The following is a 21,747-nucleotide window of genomic DNA, read 5'->3' as shown; positions in this document are numbered from 1 at the left end:
AAGGAGGTCAAAGAGCATTATTGGAGGAATATAAAAAAAGATGAGGCAAGAAAATACCACTAAGCAATCATCTTCCTCCATCTCCATACCAAAGACTATTTCTCATTTCCTCTCCCACCGCTTGGAAGTCTTAGAAATCTTTCAGATATTTTACCTACTTTTTCTTAAAGCAGATAAGAACAGGTGGTGCGATAAGATTCATAGATTCATAGATGTTAGGGTCGGAAGGGACCTCTATAGATCATCGAGTCCGACCCCCTGCATAAGCAGGAAAGAGTACTGGGTCTAGATGACCCCAGCTAGATACTCATCTAACCTCCTCTTGAAGACCCCCAGGGTAGGGGAGAACACCACCTCCCTTGGGAGCCCGTTCCAGACCCTGGCCACTCTAACTGTGAAGAAGTTCTTCCTAATGTCCAATCTAAATCTGCTCTCTGCTAGCTTGTGGCCATTATTTCTTGTAACCCCCAGGGGCGCCTTGGTGAATAAATATTCACCAATTCCCTTCTGTGCCCCTGTGATGAACTTATAGGCAGCCACAAGGTCGCCTCTCAACCTTCTCTTGCGGAGGCTGAATAGATCCAGTTTCTCTAGTCTCTCCTCATAGGGCTTGGTCTGAAGGCCCTTAACCATACGAGTGGCCCTTCTCTGAACCCTCTCCAGGTTATCCGCATCCCTCTTGAAGTGCGGCGCCCAGAATTGCACGCAGTACTCCAACTGCGGTCTGACCAGCGCCCGATAGAGGGGAAGTATCACCTCCTTCGACCTATTCGTCATGCATCTGCTGATGCATGATAAAGTGCCATTGGCTTTTTTGATGGCTTCGTCACACTGCCGACTCATGTTCATCTTGGAGTCCACTAGGACTCCAAGATCCCTTTCCACTTCCGTGCCACCCAGCAGGTCATTCCCTAGGCTGTAGGTGTGCTGGACATTTTTCCTCCCTAGGTGCAGCACTTTGCATTTCTCCTTGCATAACTAACTATGCTTTTTTATGTACCACCTGCTGCAAGGTTTGTGGTTCTTTATTTCTACAGAAACCTTGTTATTTGAACAATATTATTTCAGATTTGGAGAGGAGACCTTGATGTTGTTTATTGGCATTGCTCTCACTGCTACCCACAAAATAACTGGGCATCAGAGAGCAGGTATTACTTGTAGATAGTAAAAATTCTTTTCAGTTCATTTCTAGAAAAGTCTTATCATTTATAAACTCAGAGTCATTGTGTCAGAAAGCATAACTTGCACTTGCAAAGTAGCAAATCACCATAGCTTCACTGCTGTTTCTCTTACATCCCTTCATTTTGAGAATCTTTTCAGGTTGGTCTTCTCAAATTCTTTTTTGATTTTCAACTGCAGGAGCTGCCTGTGGTTTGCATATTAAGGACCCTCTTTATTAATTTATTACAATTAATTTTTAAAATAAATAACTTATAAATTAGTGCTAAACTAGCTGCTAAACCAGTGAAAAAATAGACTAACATGCAGTATTTAGCATTACAAAATTGCTCAATAATACATTTATAATTAAAATGATCATTTGTCATTTCCTATAACATGTGGACTAGGTTACTGTTATGCAAAAGTTGATACCATGACCTGTGTTGGGTTACAGAGATTTCAATATTAGCTAAATATCTTGAGTCTGCAAAACTGGCCTGAAACCATCACAAAAACAAAAGAACTCATTAAATGTGTTACTTTCTACTGCCACTGATGTTAGAATCAGAAAAAAATACTTTGTTAGTATTCTGGTATTTTCTTATTCTGGTCTAGCTTCACCATCAGTCACTTCTATACCTGAGTTAATGTTACTACTGCTGAGTTAAGGTTTTTAACCTGAACTAAAAGCAGTCTGCAGGGCTGTGAAATAGAAGAAAGGTATTACCAGAAATGGCTAACAGGCAGCAAAATTGTAGAGGAAAGGATAATTTGAATAGTGGAACATTAAGACCATTAACAAGGTGAGAGGGTCATTAATGCCTATGGGAATGAAGAGAAATTAGTAGGGACCAGGTAGATTATAATGAGCCATGAAATCAATTGACTGCCTGAGTTCTGCCAGAAGAGAAATGCCACTGAGGTTTGTGTAGAGGAGGAATCAAAGGGGAGACAACTGCACCACTGTATACCCCTTAGATCCACCCCTGCAGATATGCTTTGTGTGTAGTTTATATATATAAAATTACAATATAAATTGCACTAAATTACAATCTCTGTGGGTGTGTACACACATTGTAATTTAGTGAGTAGTGCCAGGGATAAGATAGTTTATTTACCAGGAAGGTAAAAGCATTAGTACTATATCTTTCTTTCAAATAATGATTTGTAGAAACTTTAAGTTGATTTATATAAAGCTCCACTTCACATAGTTGGTTATAACCTTTCTGCTTCAGCCCAAAAATGATGCTATCAAAATCCTACAAGCTTTGAAATATATAAATAAGCTTCATCTAATAGTTGATAAACAACTACCTTAAAATGTAAGATGCTTTCATTTTAACAAACATAGTTACTTACAAAAACTGAAAATGAAGAGACTATTACAATGCAGTATGACTAGTTCCTTAAAATGTTTTCCAACCAGTGACCTTCCTTCTTTGCAAAATATCCATTGATATTGAAACTAACTTTCATGAATATGTTGAAACTGATTCAAAGGAGAATGATAAATAGTAAAATAAAATCATTGAAACTCTGGGAATATTTACAGTGGTAATAATAAGATCAGGAGCATTACTCTGAATAGGGTACAAGTAATGTAAGTACCATCCTTCTAATGTAAAAGTTTACAAGCATCATCCAATTTCAAAACTGAACATGTTTACAATTGGTCTTTCCTAAAACCTCTGCCAAGCAAATTTAATTCATCTCTCTTTCTAATAAGAGCTCTTGTGCTGGCTTTTTTAGATAGAAATGGCAATGCAGTATAGTTTTTCAGTATAGCTTTTGCTCAGGATAAATAATACCCTCTTGCTGAATAGAGGTTGTTCCACTGCCTTAAGAATAGCCATTATCCCTTCCTAAAATAATCCAGCTCCATTTCCAATTGAAATGAGGAGCATCTGAAGCAAACATTGTGTAGTGTATATTTACTTATAAAGATGGGAGAAAATTGAGAATAGTTCCTCATAACTTTATGAGCTACATTACACTTACCTGGATCGAATGATAATATGGTTCTTAAAAGGCAAAACAACTGGATAAGGTGTAGGAAAAATACATTAGATTTTAGACCTAAGGCTTGAAGTTAAACATGATGCTTTATTTTTGCAATATGCTTCTGTATTCAACATGGCTTGGGCTTGCTAACAGTTTCTGCATATAGGTTAAGAACAACTTCACACAGAGTTTCACCCCCGCACGCACCTGTTCAATGACCTAGAATTACACAAAGATAAGGAGTTACAAAAGGTCATTGAGCTCACCACAACTTCCCCTAACACGCATGCGCCTTCATCTATCCCATAATAAGTTAGGTCTGACTTAAAAGGCCCTGACATCCTGTGGAAACTTAAACGTAATGGTAAAAGTGTGAGACTGCCTATAGTTGTAAGACACGTCACAGTTCTTTGTTTAGGTAAGCTATAAACGACCCTCAGACAAAGACTGAGGGTCGACACCGCTTTGGGTTACTCAACCCCCCTGTCGACCGATTGTGCAATCAATAAACTTGTAATGGACTCAGCCTGAGTGTGACTCCGCTCCTTCAGGTGTTTGGGAAAGGCCTCCAGGGGAACGAAACTAGCAATTTATGCAACAAAGGGAACTGAATGGGTTTTGCTCAGTCGGAAGGTTTAGCAGCTTTAGAAGGAGAAAAATTATAGATTTCTATGGTCGGTCATCCATAATATAAGTCTAACAGGGAACCCTAGCCCTGTTACTAAAAGACAGGGTGGTCCTTTTAAATCCAGAACCTTTCAGTCACAGCCAGCTGGTCAAGTAGGGGTTAAGACTCAAGGCCTGCCAGCCAGTCAGGTGACAGGAAGAGGAAGGCCAGGATCCTACAAATGGCAAGTGGAGAAGGCCAGAGGGGCAGCAGAAAGGGGAACTCTCAATGATTATGGTGCTGTGGTTGCAGTCTTTTTCAGAAGAATATGCCATACTGTAAGCCAGAAGCATGATCATCCAAAGTAAGTAGGCATGTTGCCTCTCTTATTTCTTTATTATCATTTTTCCATTATATGGCCATAGAAGCCTATGTTTTGGGTTGGATGTTAATAACTGGAGGATCAGGCTGAGGCTATTTGGGGAAGGAGGAGGCCTCATTGGGGGAGCCCACTGCAATGTGGGGACTCCAGCATCAGAGAGGGTGTGGTATTTGGGGGTGAGCAGACCCCAACACCAGAGAGGGTGTGGTATTTGGGGATGAGCAGACCCCAGCATCAGAGAGGGTACAGGAGCCTAACTGAGTTCGTTGGGTTTTTTTGTTTTTTTATTTGAGAGCTACAGCCTTAGAGTCAAGCCCTGATTAGTGGGTTTTTGACTGACAGACCCCAGCTAGAGAGAGAAGGGGTAAGCCCACAGCGACCGAGACCCCACATAAACAGGAATTTATAAATACCATCTGCGAGGCTTGGGCTGCAGTGTAGGGGAGGAACAGAACTGCAGATAGTGCCCCCTGGCATCGGAGCAAGAAATGTGCAGCCTCCCACCTAATTAAGATCATTAATTAATCAACAACAAGGCATGGCAGAAGAGAAGGCGGGCAGTTAGCCCAGAACAGGTGGGTGGGGCTGTCAATAGATGGACCCCGAGCAGGCCCCTGCTACAATAAGGAACACGGATACTAAGATAAATATTAAAATAGCCAATAGGGTAGTATTATAGTCTCGCTGTGAAAAAACATGCCATAGCAGTGGCTACAAGTTGTCACAACTATTGCTTGTTTGATTGATTTTATTTTTTTTTTAATTTCTCTTTAAATAATGCCATCTCCAGCAGCATGTTGTCCTGGATGCTTGCAGAATGACTTGTTCCTCTCTGTTCTTTACTCAATGAGCATTTCTCACTGTCCCTTTTTGCACCTTCAGAGCACTCCTACCTAACAGATAAAAAAATTACTTATTCTAGACTGTGACAGCTTGGGGTCCCCAGGAATAGCTGTGATACCCCTCAGGCTATATGACCATGTCAATTCTGCCCTATGGGCACTCCTTTTCTTACCTGCCATATCTTGATGGTATACATAATAATTAGGGAGGCTGCCCTTGAGTTTCTAACTGGTTACAGTCCTGCTGGACCCTGCTAAATCCTGCAGGTTCTTGGACCCCCTACTGGGTCCAGCTTTAAGTTGGTGCCTCATAAGACACCCCAAGCCTTATAGGTTAGATGCGTGGCTCCAAAACCTCCCTAAACACTATTGAATCTAAACACTATTGATAAACTTGAGCATGAAAACTCTTTGTGGCAAGGGCCACTGTTTCCATTCTGTAGGTCTGTCTACAAAAAAGAACCTGGTTATTGTTTGGTGGTTTGATCATATAAGTAGATCCAGAAGATGGGAAAGATCTATCCAAGTACCCCAAACTCATGCTGCATCACTTTTTTTTTTTATCTCCAAGATGAAAGTATGCCCAATCGTTAATCAAGGACTGTAATACTTTTGGATTGACAAATTAGTAAGCATTGATATCCTAAACCATATACATGAATTTATTAGTGCACCATATTACCTGCTATGAATGGTTTAAATTCTGTCTAGGAAATGAAAGATCTTGCTTTCTAACAAACTTAAAGAGCTGAAAGTTGGCAGGATTCTTGTAGGCCATTTAAAATTAAAAGGCATCATTTTTCTTATTGCAAGTGATAGGACCCATCCACATTTTTCCCCATAGTATATCAAATATCAACTGAAAAAAAACTCTGAAGGTTTCCTACTTTCCAGATATAGAGCTTTTAAAATACTTTGTTTTTGTATTTTCTTTTGTTTACTTGTGACATTATATGCAAATATTCTATAAAGCTCAGGGACATGACAGCAATAATCAATCCAGAATTGAAAAAGATTATGAATTGTAGAAGACTTAACATAGTTGGTTAATTAGCTAAAAAATCTGACCTTAGTTACTACCAATTATTTGATCATTTCTAAACACAAAATTATATTGAATTACAAGGAAGCCATCAATATAGGCTTTGATGGTAGGTTGATATTTTCTATTATGTACTATATGAATATTGGTTAGAATCAACTAGGCATATCAATAGCATTGTTTAATTATAAATTTAAAAATAACATCATTTGGAGAGATCATTTTAAGAATACCTAAATGTGCTGATAAAGACTGAATATTGGAGGTTACCCTCTTCTGTTTCAGAGGGCCCCTCTACACATCCAGGTGGCAGGTGGCATGATTGGATCTAATGTATGATCCACACATTCAGCCTCCTGCCATGCCACATGTGCACTAGGGCTGTGCAAAGCTTCGGATCGCGATTCAGATTCGTAGATTATTCAGACAATTTGGAGGCCAAGTCTATGAACCAAAATCAAATCAGTAGAAGCTTTAGGCTTTCCAAATTGATTCAGAGCTTCTGAATCAATTTGGAAAAGATTCGAAGATTCGGCCATAGGGTATAATGGGGAATCAATGAAATATCTATAACTTTGTTGTTTTTTGGCTGATTTAAATGAACTTCATACAGGTGGTAGCTGCTGATGAGAGCATGAAGTTTTCCAAGTTTTAAGGTGATGGGTATAGGGACTTCTGGGAAACTGTACCTCAAATCCTGAAACCAAAACTTATGTCACATGTGTGTGTTAAGCCACAACGGGGTGAACATTGCAGAGATGGTAGCACTTGATGAGGCTACAAAGTCTGCCAAGTTTCAATGAGGTAGTGCAGGGGTTTCTGGGAAACTGCACCTCAAACTGCTCACCAGCAAAACTCATTACATAGGTGACACTTTGTGTGTGTTAAGGCACAGAGGAGTGAAAACTGCAGTGGTGGTAGCTCCTGCTGCAGCTACAAAGCATGCCAGTTGTCATGGAGATAGGTCAGGGGGAGTCTGGGTTCTGGGGCCCTGCACCTGTGGCCGCAGGCAGGCAAAACTCATGACACGGGTGCTTGTGGGACTGTGTGTGTGTTCAGGTGCGCCCTTCCTGGTGCTGGGGCCTCTGCACAACATGGCAGTGTGCCCCCGTGAGGCTTCCTCCTCCCTTACAGCCTTGGTCCAGTCCACCATTATAAATGACGGCAGGTCAAAATAACTTAGCTGACACAACACCAGTAGCACCAGCAGCAGCAAAGGTACCCAGACGGAACTGTCACAGAGCCTTTACTTCTTGCTGTCAATTCCTTTATAAAAAGAAAGATGTTGTGGTGGATATATGTTACTCATGGTATGTGATGGCTTATCTTGTGTTTTTATGTTTATTATGAAAAAAAATGAAATAGTTAGAAAAATATATCTTAGGAAGCTTTTGGGTTGAAAAGCCCTTTGTCAGGCTGAAGAAGTACCTGCAGTTGGTGTGTCCTGGATGGAAGAAATAGTAAAGAATCCAGAGGCTGGCCTATAATGCAATGCAGGCAAGAAAGCCAGTCAGTGAAAATGGAAATGGAGGCATCGGGGGGGAGGGACATGCTGGGGTGGAGGAGGATGTAGCAGTGCAGGTAAAAGTGCATTGGTACCTAGGGAGTCAGATGTCTGATTTTTGCCTGCCTGTGGCCAGAGGTGCAGGGCGCCAGAACCCACACTCCCCCTTCAGTTTTCATCCTTTTCTTTTTACCAGTCTGGTTAAAAGGCCCCAGGCTTTGATTTCTCGGAATTTAGGACATTTACTTTCTTTGTAAAAAACTTCTAAAGGTACAATTTAGATTAAGGTTTTAGGCGAAGTCAGGACATTTCGCACGTAGCTCCAAAACAATGAGCTAGATAAGGAGATAGATCCTATCTTCTTCCTGAAACTGGCTAATGGGCAATCTTTACAAACATTCAAACTATTTCATTCAATATGACAAGTAAGATCCGAGCCCAAATTTGGGAGTAGTGACAAGTTGAGTAGGAGGAGCCCACTGACGTCAGCTCGCTCAATAAAATGTGTAACTTCCTGTCCCAATTTGGAGGTGACTTCACTTGCAGAACAACGAAGGAAGAATCGCAAGTATAAGTTCAGATTAGATTGATCGCCTAATCAAGCCTCTCCGTGAACACGAATCTCTTAGTTCACGCTGAAGCCGCGGAGCGCCCGAAAGGGACTGAAGGAAGGGGACGTAGTCCTATCACTGGTGAGCCCAGCTCATTGAATCGTATTGCTGAGGCCAGCCTATTGAACCGTACTACTGAGGCCAACCCATTAAATCGTACTACTGAGGAATGAAACCATATTTTGGTATTTGGCTTCTCGGAATTCTAGGATTGTAAGTATATTATGAAAAATAACAGTATTGATTCAAATTTAACTTTTAGTTGTAATTGTAGTTGTTTTTGTAACACTAATTCTTATAGCATTGTTTGGGAAGGAAGTGCATTCGGAGCATTGTTTCTGATATATGTAATTATTGTGTTTTTAATGTTTGTGGTGTTTCTTAAAGCTAAGCAGTGTTATATACGTAACAAAGAGTTTTAAAATAAAATTGTGTTGTATAAATTAAGTGTGTAATCATTGTGAAATCGTGCAATCAGCTAACTACTCCCCTAGCCAGTGCATCAAAACGAATCAGTAAATTGTGTGGGATTTTCTCTATTCCATAACCCACTAGAGACAAGCAGCTTGAGGTGCAGTTTTCCAGAAACCCCTGCACCTATATCCTTGCAACTTGGCAGGCTTTGTGGCCTCAGCAAGTGCTACCATCCCTGCAATTTTTACCCCACTGTAGCTTCACACACACAAGTGACCCGAGTTTTGCTTTCAGGACTTTGAGGTGTGGTTTTCCAGAAACCCCTGCACCTATCACCTTGAGACATGGAAAGCTTCATGCCTTCAGTATTGTCTACCATCCTTGAAAGTTTCATCTGAATCAGCAAAAAAACAACACAGTTATAGATATTTCATTGATTTTTTTTTTCCTCCATTATACCCTATGGAAGAATCTCTGAGTTGCCAAATCTTTTCCGAATTGATTCAGCCGAATCAAATAAAGGGATTCAGATCTCCAAATGGAATCAGATATATCCAAATTGGCTGAATCCAAATCTGAATCAAATAGTTGCCTATTCATATAGGCATGATTGTGGGATTGCTCATTAGATCCCATCATGCTTTATTGCCTGCAGCTGCTTCTAGCTACAACAGCAGAGACAACAGAGTTACTCTCACTGTGAGGTAATTCTGCAGGGGCAGGAAGGGCGATTACTGGCAGTAACATTACTAGCAGCAATTCTACAGACTGGCTTTCAATGTTGTGAAGGGAGTAGAGGGAGACATGAGGAAAACCCCGAGAGACAGGAGTGGGAGGTGCTTACATCTGGTGCAGCGAGAAGCTGACTCAGTGGGGAGGACTGGTTGCTGAAGTTTTGTAGAACATGCTCCTTCTTGATTGACAGGACGAGCACTGGAGTTGGCAGTTCTGGCCCTGGAGAGTGGCAGAGAGAGAAGCAGCAGTGGATGATGGCAACAGAACCGGAAGTGACTGGAGTTGTCAATTCTCTGTGGAGGACAGTGGAGAAGGGACTGGGCTCCTGGAGCAAAAGGGAGTCAGAAGAGCCCTATCCATGCCTGGGGTGCAGCCTGACAGGGAGCTGACCAACCCAGAGGAGCCAGTGAGACAGAAGCTGGAGATGGTGGAGAAAGCCAAAGGGGAAAAGCAACTATCACCTGGGGACTGTGAGTCTTAAAGGGGCCCTTCCCCTCTTGAAGCATAGGGTTTTTTTGGGGTTTTGTTTTCCTTCTTATGTGTGTGGTTTTTTTTTTGTTTTGTTGTGTTGTTGTTGTTGTTTTTTTCCTGGACTGTTACAAGGGGTGAGGGAGGGGTTCAGAGATTGTCTGTCCCAGTGCGGAGGAGGTTGAAGTAAAAGTTTTCCCTGAGAGAAGGTGTTGACCCCAATACAGGGTTTGGACCCAGGGTCACCACTGGGATGAAAGGGTGGTAGATTAATGTTTTGCAGACTGTGAAAAGATATGGCTATGAACTGACAGACTACCATAAGGGAGGAATTTGATTTGAGTTTGTTCCAGTAGTGGATTTGGTTTTTTTTCTTTTCAGTGAGGATCTCTTGATGGAAACTAAGTGTCCCAAGTAGAAGGGCAAATTGATTGGTGATTACCTCTTTCTGAGACTTAGGATGGACTCATTTAAATTGATTTATGTTCATCCCTGTTTTTGAATTTGACTGAATTGATTTAAATTAAGGGACATAGGTATTGCAAAGGGACTAATATAAACTGTTTGCTGTTCAGGCTTGCCTGAATTTATAGACTGAAGGGAGGCTGGGCTAAGTTGAGACCATTAGAGGTGGCCAACAACCTACTGACCTCAATACCCACTGACCTCAAGGCACAGAGAATCTCCAACTGTTGGGACATGGTAAAGTTGGTGTGTAAGGCGGGGAGGAGTCCCACAAAGACGACTTATCTAGGTGATCCAAGAAGGTCATTACTCAGCCTGCTTCCACCTCCCAATCAGTAACCAGAAACATAAAGGGTGTGGAATGCATGAGAAGGGCATCACAGGCTAGGTATTCACAGAACCTTACAGGTCTCGCCACAGCTCACCCCAACAAGGTGCCAGGTCATTGGGGACCATGGCCATATAGCATCCATACTAGACAAAGGTATCCTTGAATCTCTTTTTTTGCCCACCTATAGAGCAGTTTCCATCATCAAGATTGGAATATACACAACATCAATAACCAGTGGCAATAATACACCAAAAATTAGGAAAGGAAATGAAAAGGTACCATATCAAATTGAAATTACATACATACCTTTAGGTCAACATGAATTCATAAACTCTCTAAACTAAAATTAATCAGGACTGTAGGGATACTCACCATGTTATCACAAATGATGTACTTAGGCTCTTTAGTAATCCCAAATGATCAGAACCTTGATTAAATTTCACCCTAACGTTGCCAGTGGATTGTTAATTGATTTGATACTGAACACAAAACATCTGTACCGTTCAATTGTCTTTACTCCTCAATATGCCATTAGGGTGAAAGAACAGGCGACCCAGCCACAAATCACTGATGTCAGGATCTGTAGCAGCCTAAATACCTCATGATCAGTTTCATCAACAACTCTTAACATAATCCTCATGGATACTTTATATTCAACATTTGTTAGGAAGAGATCATCAACTATAATCAAGTCCATACAGTATAGTCTTTATAATCACACTGATAGTATGAAGGATAAGGGTAAATAAATTCTTTAGATTTTAGAAGTTTTCCACTTACTTTCCCATCATCTTATTACAATAACCTTTCCAGAAATAAGAGATTGGATATACATTAATTGTAAGTCAAAATAGTTTCAAGGTTTCATAGTTGGTAGGGTCGAAAGGGACCTGAGCAGATCATCAAGTCCAACCCCCTGCCATGGGCAGGAGAGAATGCTGGGATCAAACAACCCTGGCAAGGTGATTATCTCACCTCCTTCTGAAGACCCCCATGGTAGGAGCAAGCACCACTTCCCTTGGAAGTTGGTTCCAGATCCCAGCCACCCTGACTGAATGTCTAGTCTGAACCTACTAGGTCCCACAGGGCTCAGTCCTTGGACCGATACTCTTCAATGTCTTCATCGGCGACTTGGACGAGGGAGTGAAGTGTACTCCGTCCAAGTTTGTGGATGACACAAAACTGTGGGGAGAAGTGGACACACTGGAGGGCAGGAAACATACCATTATTAAATACTGCAGAAACTAAGACTGCACGATAAATACTTTGATTTTGTCATCTGGATAGGCAGAATCTCTCAAGTGAGAGAACACAATTATTTAATAAAATAGCCAAATTATGTGTTGTTTTTTTTTTTTTTTTCTGACACTCCCTTGCTACAACAAATCAAATAATGGTAATTTCATCAATATAATAGAATTCCCCTGAATTAAAATATGAATTGACATTTTCTTTGAAATTATAAATAGTTTCTACCTGTCTAATTAATACACTCTTTAGTACACAGGAGAAAATAAACTTTTGTTTTATTAATTGCTAACCATAAAAACAGAAAATTAAAAATTTACCTCCTTTCCTTTAGTGAATCTATAGTATTTCTTGCCAGACTTCTATATTACTTGGATCAGAATCTATATTCTGAGTAAAATACCATATAGTTTCAAAGCTCAAACATATCAACTATGTGGAGATCATTTTGCATTTGTATAGCAATTATAACATTTCTAACTGTTGCCATGCATTTCCTATCATACATTTTACCTTGAACTGCCAGTGAACTAAAAAACAAACAAACAACCACTCTACAGTTTACAGTTTAAATCATGCTCCTAGGATGTGAAAGTCACTATGTGTAACAGGGAGCCAGAGGCTCTCCGTTACTTTAAGGGGCAAGCATCAGTAGAGAGTCCCCAGGTAGAAGGAAACACTGCCCATGATAGGCTGGCTGCAGGTGAATAGGCAGCCAGGGGACAGAGTCTATGAGTGCCTATTGCAGTGCTAGCTGCCATGCAATAGGACAGTAGGGCAGAGCCCTGCTTGGACCTCAGGGGAGCTGCTAAATCCATCAGAGAAGCAGTTGTGAGCTGTCCTGGAGCAAGCCATCAGGTTCTAATTGTAAACCCCTGTGTGTGCTAGAGAACCATCTGACCAAAAGGGCCATGGTTTGGGAGGAATATATGCTCAGGGCCTGAGCCTGGGCAGGCATTCTGGCCCTGCAGCCCACAAAGGGAAGAGCTCTGTAGCAAAATGGCTGTAGCTGAACTAATGCTTTAGGTTCTGCTATGCCTAGGGACAGCAAGTAAGGGACTGAGGGCTTCCAGGGAGTTGAGACCCAGGATGAGGATTTCATTATACAGCCAGTGGGCTTTAAGTTCTGTTACAGCCAAGGGACTTGTATTTTGGTTGGCAGTTAATACCAATGGATCGGTTTGTGACCATCAGGGGAGGAAGGAGTTCATAAAATGCCAGAGGGGCACATAGTGTTTTGAGCTCTCCCAGGGGCAGGGCTCACACATAGGCAGCCAGGAGGGCCAATGCCTGGAGATAGAGACAGCTGAAAGTGGAGAGAGCTAAAGCCAGAGCCCCAGAGGTGGGACACCTAGGGCCAGGGGTCCAAAGCCCATAAGGGGCAATACCCAAGAGATTGGAAACAGAGACCAAGAGGGCAAAATTGGGGCTGGTGCCCATACGCTGAGGCCTAGTGCAGTGGGCCTAGACAAAGGGGCCAGATACAGCACAAAGGTGGGAGGTGAGAAGGCCAAGGCCCCAACAAGAGGATAAAGGCTTGATGTGGCCTAGCGTTGGCTTGAGGTCAGAAGGCTCCACCTAAGTGATGACCAGTACCACCTGCCAGTGTAATAGAGTATAGACGGGTTGGGAGGGCCCTGCCAGATGCTTGAGGGCAAAACGGGGATCATCGGGGTTCAGAAGGAACCCACACACTAGGCAGAGACAAAATCTTACTCTGGGACCTTGGGAGCAGCCTCCCTTTTTCCCAATGAAATACTAACAGCAAGGCATGGCAGATGAAGGAGAAGAATGGAGGGTACCTGGAGAGAAAGAACCAGGCAGAAGTCATAAGGCCACCAGAGGATGTTATGGCCACTTGGTCCTGCTATACTATGCAGTATATAAAGAAGGAAATTTAAAACCATAATTTCATTCTGTCAACCAATAAAAGCCAAATGATAATGAAATAAACATAAATAACTAAAAAAAAAAACTAGATATCTAATAAATATCTTCCAGGAAGAATTCATTGCATTGGAAAGTTTGTCTAAGTCTATCTCAGTCATACATTTGATCTAATAAAAGGTATAACCCAAAAATCCTTACCTCAAGGAAGATATCAGAAACACACAAGTATTTTTACACTTGTGTATGTCCATTTCTTGAATTATCATTCTTGTAGATTCTCAGTGATGTCTTGTACACTGAGGTATAATGAAAATGGACATCACAAAATGACTGAATTCTGGAAGAGACCATAAATGCAAACAGTTCTAACTTAGACTCGGAAGAATATTCTGACATCCCTCCTGGTTCCACTGAATTTTTTTGAAAATCAAGTGTCTCAGCAGCAGAGGTCCATCTACTGAAGTTATGTGAATTCTATCAGATTCACAATTTATGTCCTGCAAATAACTTTGACTTGTTCATTATTTCTTTTTTTTTTTTTAATTTCAACAGGAACACATTCTATGTCCTACATATGCTGTCCCACACTAAAATACTAACTGCAATACTGAAGAATTCTCCCCAAGTGCCAGCTTTATATCACTGGACTAGCATATGTGCATTGTTGTGCCTATGTAAATACACAAATATTTATAAGGAGACTGACAGAAACTCTTCTTTGCGTAGCTGAAGTTAAAACAATGGCTTTGTAACTTCAATGACTCAAGGGCTAGGGACAGAAGTTACACATAAATTAATTTAAGTGAACAAAAACTGGTTTAATCCTGTGGAACAGAATAGGGCTAGGTACAGACATTCAAAAAGCCCCAGACTGAATCAGTTCAGTCTTTACAGGTTAGTCTAAATGTCACAGATTATGTTGCATTAAACAGAAGTGAACAGACATTTACTCTTGATTCAGGAAATTCAGCCACACGCCTACAGTGACTCAAGCCAGAAGCCAGGGGGTTCTAGAACACAGTTCTCTGGCTGTGTGTTTACTTCCACTTCCTGCTGCCTCAGAGGTCTCTGGGATTTGCAGTCCAGAATTAAAACCCTGCAGAGTTCTGCTGCTGCTCATCACGTCCTGTTCCTGCTTCCAGGTGCCTCTGGGATTTGTAATCCATACTTTTTGAGCAGGGAATGGGATGTTTAACCCCCCATCCCTAGCCCCAGACCCCACCTGGGGTTTGCCTTGGGGGGGCACCCCCCCATAGATGGGGCTGCATTCCCCAGCTGGGTTTACCCCCTTGTCAGCCAGCCCCCACTGCTCCAGCTAGGGAGCAGAGGGGCAGGGCTAGCCCTGCTCTCTGAAGCAGATGGCACAACCCAGCCCAGGGCTAGAAAGCATGCTGGGGGACTTTGATTTAACTTGAATCAGGAAGGGATCTAGGGCAGAATTTTCATAAACCATTTTTTCCCCTAAGTCAGTTAAGTCTGATACTACATTCAACCAGGTTCATCTTAAACCAGTTTCAGCCATTTTGAAACTGGTTTATGTGCACTCAACTTCTGTTCTGTTACAGGTCTAAACCAGTTTCTGATCACTTTAAACTGGTTTATTTGTAACTTCTGTCCCTAGCCCCAAAGTTCAGTGCGCACAAACCCGTTTCAAAATGGCTGAAACTGGTTTAAGATAAACCTGTTGGAATTTAATATCAGACTTAACTGATTTGGGTGAAATCAGTCTATGAAACTTCTGTCCCAGACCCCTTCCTAGTTCATGTTAAATCAGATTCCCCCAGCTTCACAGCATTTTGCTGCTCTGAGCTGAGCTGGGCAGTGCTGTCTGCTTCAGAGAGCAGGGCTGGCCCCGCTTCTCTGCTCCCTAGCTGAAGCAGTGAGGGCTAGCTCACTGGCCTCACTGGCTGGCTCACTAGCCTCCCCAGGCAAACCAGGGCTGAGATCTGAGGCCAGGGAGGGAGGTTAAACTTCCCTTCCCCCAAGTATGGAGTTGCCCCGCTCTGCTTAATTAGTGCTGGCTACAATTGTGGATTACAAATCCCAGAGACACCTGGAAACAGGAAGAGTAAGTGATGAGCAACCCTGCAAAGTCCTGCTGCTGTGATTGTATCCTGTAAATTGCAGAGACCTTGGAGGTAGCAGGAAAAGTAAGTGAACACACAGCCTATGCTGGCTATATGCCAGAGAACTGTGTTCTAGTGCTCCCCACCTTCTGGCTTGAGCCACTGCAAGCATATGGCTTCATTTCCTGAATCAAAAGTGAATGTTCATTTGCTTATTGGTTCAATCTTTGCAGTATAGACTAAGCTGCAAAGACTGAATCAATTCAGCCTCAGGCTTTTTAACTGTTTGTACATAGCCAAGTTGGCTCAGCTGATATCAGTGGAACTACTGTGTGATTTCAAGGCAAAAAATACAATGAATTTGCAATTTGATAGCTTATCTTTTACTGAGCTGTTATGAAAACATAGGTCTTTGGAAGGTCATGAGTCATCAATTGAACATGCTGGGCTGATTTTTCAGTGTCAACACCTTGTTTAAGATTATTGCCCCAGTTACTCTAGCTTTCTAGGCTGACGTCATGGGTCAGGAAATGGTGAGATTTTATAAAGAAATGATCAGGAACTTTTCAATAAGGCATTTTTCACTGAGAAGTGACAAATACCCCACTTGCTTTTAAAACTCCCGTGGCCTAGTGCTAGAGCCTACCTATTTCTTTGGCCTCTGGCCACATATAGACATTCAAAAATTCAGGGGAGGAATCAAATCTAAGTTGCATTGTTTTCTCTACATGACTTAATTAAGATCTGTAGCAAATAGTATACATGTTTAGCCTTGTGGGGGGATGGAGTGGAGGGTAAATGCATGCAGGCTGCCTGCACTGGTCAAAGCCTACAGGAAGGGTTGCTCCTGAACACTTTCCAGTCTGTCCTGAGGGTTCCCTAGGCTGTTGCAACCATACACCCAGGCCACTCCTGTGGTTGCTAGGTGTGGGCAACCATGTCCCCAATCCTATCCATGGCCTCTCCCCCAAGCCCTACCCAGACACTTCCCAAAGAGCCACAAAGCAAGTGCCCTCCCCTGTGAACTGCCCATGTCTCCATGTCTATGCCTGCCCACACCCTACCATGGTGCCCCAACACCCATGCCCAAGCTCACAGACTCAGGAGCTTCAGCATGTCTTGCTTGTCACCCCATGCAACTCTTGAAGGAGACTGTAGGACATCATGTATGGCCATCTAGACATGATGAAGCTGCTGGTTGCTACAGAACAAGCCTTTCTGCCTCCAAGCCAGCAGCCGCCCTTCCTGTGTGGGGCCACCTACTATGGCCTGTGTCTTCCAAGTGTCCTAGACTGCGCCAATGTCTTCCAAGTGGCAAATGAGAATGAGGCCACCCAGGACACCAGGGTGCTCTGGTACCATTTCCACACTTTTGAGCACCATTTCTGGGCTTGCATCACCAGCAGCAACTGGTGGAATCAGATTGTCCTAGACACCTGGGATGACAAACAGTGGATTCAGAATGTCCACATACATGGTCCACTTTCATGAACATTGTCTCCCAGGTGGTCCCCAACATCACATGACAGAACATCAACATGTGACCACCACTCACTCTGGAGAAGCAGGTGGCTATCACCATCATGAAACTGGCCACTCCCAGCAGTCTCTGCTACATCACCAACCAGTTTAGCATAGGCAAGTCCACAGCCAGAAAGGCAATCCAGGAGGTGTGCCTGGTCATCCAGAACATCCTTCATTCACCTCATTAACCTTCAGGAGGTGGTCACTGGTTTCTGTTGCATGGCCCCTTGGCCAGAGCAACCAGGCACAGGCCAAGAGCTAGCACACCAGCCTTCAAGGGAAGGGGCAGTGGAGGACACAAACAGACTACCATGACAGTGGACAGAGATCTAACCTGATTGATGGGGGAGCAGTAAAGAAGTTTGGTACATCAGTCTCACCTAAATTTGTCTCAACTGAGTGTACCTCACATCAGATCTATCTTAGACCAGTCTAAAAATGGTGCAAAAACCCTATCTGCACTAAACTTCTGTACACCATTTTTAGACTAGACGATCTGTGCCTACAGATACAGTTTAAATTGATCTATATTCACTTTGATTGCTCTAAGTGTAATGTCTATACATGCCCTGTAGTACACTTCCTGCATATAAACTCTGATGCCTCTGCAAAGAAGCAGAATTTTGCATATCAGGTTCCCCAAAACCATAACTGAATTTCAAAAAACTCTTACAATTACTTAAGCACATCATTTTCCAGAGCCACAATATTTTTGGCACTTTGGTTTGTATTTCAACCTCTGACACAAGATTCTGAAGGTTATTTGTTCAGAAGCTTCTGCACCCTGGAATAGTGCCAAGGTAAAATCCTTTAACTGTCAGATTAGCTTGATAGTTTGATACAAAAGCACCTATCTTGTATATTACAAATAAATCTTGGCTTTAATTTCAAGCCACATTGCTGAGTTATGCTTAAAGTCTAGAGGGCCATTGAAAAATCTGTGATGGGCCAGTTGTTTAGCAACAAGGCTTTAAGAAATCACACTTGGCATTCTGCCCATTCTCCAATAATGCAAGTACCTTCAAGATAGCTATTTTGCTCCTCCTTATTCTTAAAAAAAATACAAACAAAAAAAAAAATCCAACCCCCACCCAAAAAAAAATCCATGCTGCATATAAAAAATTGCCCGATGGCTTTCAGACAAATAGAAAACAAAAAAAATCTTAACTAATATTCATTATTGCTTTTAATTTCCCTCACAAAGGAAAAGTATCTGTGTTAGATAAAGAAACAGTCTGAGTAGAATAATTTCCCTAGAGGACTAAGCTTTGGTTTAGGAAAAAAGTGACCCATACCCATGATTTGTAATACACAAGGAATGCATTTCTTAAGGATAATTATTTAGTGGTATCTTAACATTATGGAGGCTCAAAATGCATGCAAATAGCATGGGATATAAATAGAAAAAAAAGAGTATTTTATGTGTGAGTCTACTATTAATGAACAGTAGCAGATAATTGCTAATTTGCAATATTGTATTATGAATTATTGGATATTTACTATCAAAAGAACCTTTGAGTAATCCTCCTAGGATTTTCTACTGGAAATTAGAAGCTAAAACACCGGGCAAAAAAAATACCCATAGATGATAGTTTCATAAGATAGGGGAGACTGTAGCTGTAGAAAAACCAACACAGCAATTAAGCATACAGGAAAACAGACAAAGGACAGATAGATATTTAGTTACCATTTAGTACCAAACTCCAAGAATACTTGCGCACAGTTGCAGGGTTAAGTACAATAGCATGGTTATTTTTTAATATTAAGACCTAGAATAAATATATTGTAGCTTGCTGAGTACTAAAGATAAAATTGTTACATTACAAAAAGACCACAGATATACCTTGGCCAAAAAGCTTCATCCACTGACATGTACTGCCCTACCCATAGGTAGCACAGCCACAGGGGGCATGTGCTCCGCACTGACAGTGGCTTCCGCTGAAGCTGCTGCTGGCTTCTGTGGGCAGTCCCCACTCACCGCTCGCTGTCACCAACACCAACGCTGGTGGCTGCAGGCATCCCCACTCACTGCTCACCGCCATGGTGCCCCCCTGGTCTCAGGATGCACCAGTCATTCATATCATTGCTTAACATCTCTCAAACAAGTGTAACCTGGGCGGTACTCCAAAAGGAACCCCCTCTCCAATTGAAGGGATCAAAGGAGGTGCACAAGCACTGTGGGAGGTGTAGGGACTCTCCTCCTGCTATAGAGCAGAGCCAAACCACCACTGGGGACTTAAGCATATACCTTTTAATGAGGGAACAATACTGGGAACATAACAGGCATAATCAGGGGGTATAGTGAACACTACAATGCCCCAAGGGGCAGGATTCAACAAAGGTTAGACACTTACAATCATTGACAAAAGACAGGGTTAACAAAATATAAAACACAAACAGCACAGCAAACAATACTGGTTGGGGAAATATAAAAAGGCACAAAATACAAAATGTCAAAGGACAAAGAAATATAGGGCCTAGGTACCTTTGAAGGGGAGAAAGGGGAAAAACACAATGGCCCCTTTCCACTGCAAGAGAAATTTCTCCTTGTTAGTTCACTCACCCCAAGTCACCAAAGCTGGGACTTGACCTTGGATCTCCCATGTGGTAGGCAGAAATACTGCCACACAGCTACCAATGCTAGTACTACTCCAAGCTGCTAGGGGTCTTGACCTTCCTGGAGCCCCAGCCTCACGTCGAGCTGCCTGGTCTCTGATTGGAGGAGCTGGAAGCTGAGCTGGGAACCCCTCAGGTCGCTGCTCAGATCCTTACTGAAGCAGGAAGCCTCTCCTGCCGGCCATAGCCTCTCGTACGGGATCCTGGAGCCCAGCAGGAAGCGTCTCCTGCCGGCCACATGCCGTGCTGCTAAAGGTCCAACTGCTTCCTGCAGGTCCTGCTCCTTCAGGCTCTTCTGGGGCAACTGCTTCCTCCCTGCTGGCTCAACTCTTGCCAGCTCTTTGAAGCTCCTTCCTCATGGTCCCTCGCTGGTCTCTCCTGAGTCAGCCGCGCTGCCCCTTTTATCCCCCTCCAGGTGACCCAAGGGGCCAATCAGGGGACATGAGGGGTGAGTCTCTGGTGCCTGATTGGTGAGGAAAGGGAATCCCAAGTCCTCCAATCATCTTTTGCCCTTTCAAAACCCCTGGGCTAGGTCACTGCCAGCTAGCCTGTCACACAAGAAAGACCTTTGTTTTCAGAGCTTGCATGATAGCAATTTATAAAACTGAATAGACTTCCTAAAAAGTATGCATCTCAGTTCAGTCTAAGTTTGGGTGGCCCAATGTAATGGCTTAGCACTCTCTGAACTTAGTTGATTCACTTATATTTGTTTTATGGTTTCTTGTCAAGGGATAGACTTTCTTGCACAAACTTCTTTAAGCTCTTTTGAATCATCACTTTGTATTACTAAAGCTATGGCAGGACACAGACCTTTGTAGGCTCACTAACTGAAAACCTTTAACTTACTTATCTACTTTCAAGAAGTAAGGCTATTTTTTTTTTCCTGGGGAAGGAGCGAGTTTTGTGGAAGGGAGATTGTTTTGTTTTTTGTTTGCTTTGCTTTGTTTAATAAAATAGAATTGGTTTGTAGTTCTGGCTCATCTCATGTAGTGTGTCAGACTAATAAGATAGGATAGGCATTTGAGTTTACTCCATTACTTCAAGGTTACTGATCTTATTGTTTTTGTTAATTCTTGTTTGAACCAAAATTATTTGGTTTGAAGCAAAATTATTTGTTCAGAAGTGATAGTTTGGGCAACAATAATTTTCTGGGGAACTCATCCAGAACCTGCTTTTATATCAATAGGGATATTGTCCTTCAGCAACCATGACTGAAAATGGAAAAAAAAAGGAGCATCTTAGACCAACGGTTAGCATTGTTGCGAATTATCATTAGGTGAAAGTGAAGGAAGACAAACCAAATACCTGCCTTTGTTCATATTCATTGTGCAGTATCTTATTCGTACTTCATCTCTTTCTACCCAGCACCACAGAATCCAGGAAGAATATACCTAAAACCTCTAGCCCTCTTGGTATTCTCTGTGTTTCCAGCACAACAGTGTCATTCTACTTTCTCGGCCATTCTAAGGCCACGAGTTGCAGCTGTGAAATTACTATAATGTTTTAGTACTTACCTACGTAATATATTTTTGTTATACTATGTATTAGCCAAATAAATCCTTACTTTCTTCAAAATCAGGAATATATGTTTACTACTAATTAAACTCACTTCCAGTTTTATAATCATCCAGATAATTGGTCATAAACTGTGTCTTTAAAACAGACTCCCAGGATGGATGCAGATCTTGCTGAGACCTGAACTACAATCATGCAGCCTACTTGAAGCCATGTGATCATAGATCAGGTCCCACTTGTGCTCATGCTCTCTGGTACCAGGAGCCCTAAGTAAATTGAGGTGGGAGGAGGGGTGGGAGGGATCAGGAGGGGTGAGTGAGTCCAT

The 21,747-nt window shown here is 42.3% G+C and overlaps 1 protein-coding gene across 1 annotated transcript in view; it reads left to right on the top strand.

Annotated features, from left to right (window-relative positions):
* The window catches only part of LOC102376026, a 51,246-nt gene extending 29,876 nt beyond the window's left edge, over positions 1-21,370 (top strand). Inside the window, exons 2-4 of the mRNA XM_006021900.1 lie at positions 9,230-9,268; positions 9,490-9,769; positions 21,094-21,370. Of these exons, the coding sequence (XP_006021962.1) occupies positions 9,230-9,268; positions 9,490-9,769; positions 21,094-21,122 (348 nt within the window). The 3' untranslated portion in view covers positions 21,123-21,370. The remainder of the gene's footprint in view (positions 1-9,229; positions 9,269-9,489; positions 9,770-21,093) is intronic.
* Positions 21,371-21,747: the final 377 nt, after the last annotated feature.

This window comes from Alligator sinensis, unplaced genomic scaffold (genome assembly GCF_000455745.1).
Source record: "Alligator sinensis unplaced genomic scaffold, ASM45574v1 scaffold652_1, whole genome shotgun sequence".
In the NCBI taxonomy this organism is placed as follows: Eukaryota; Metazoa; Chordata; order Crocodylia; family Alligatoridae; genus Alligator; species Alligator sinensis.
The sequence above is the reverse complement of the archived record's forward strand: the minus strand, read 5'-3'. Positions and strand labels throughout refer to the sequence as shown.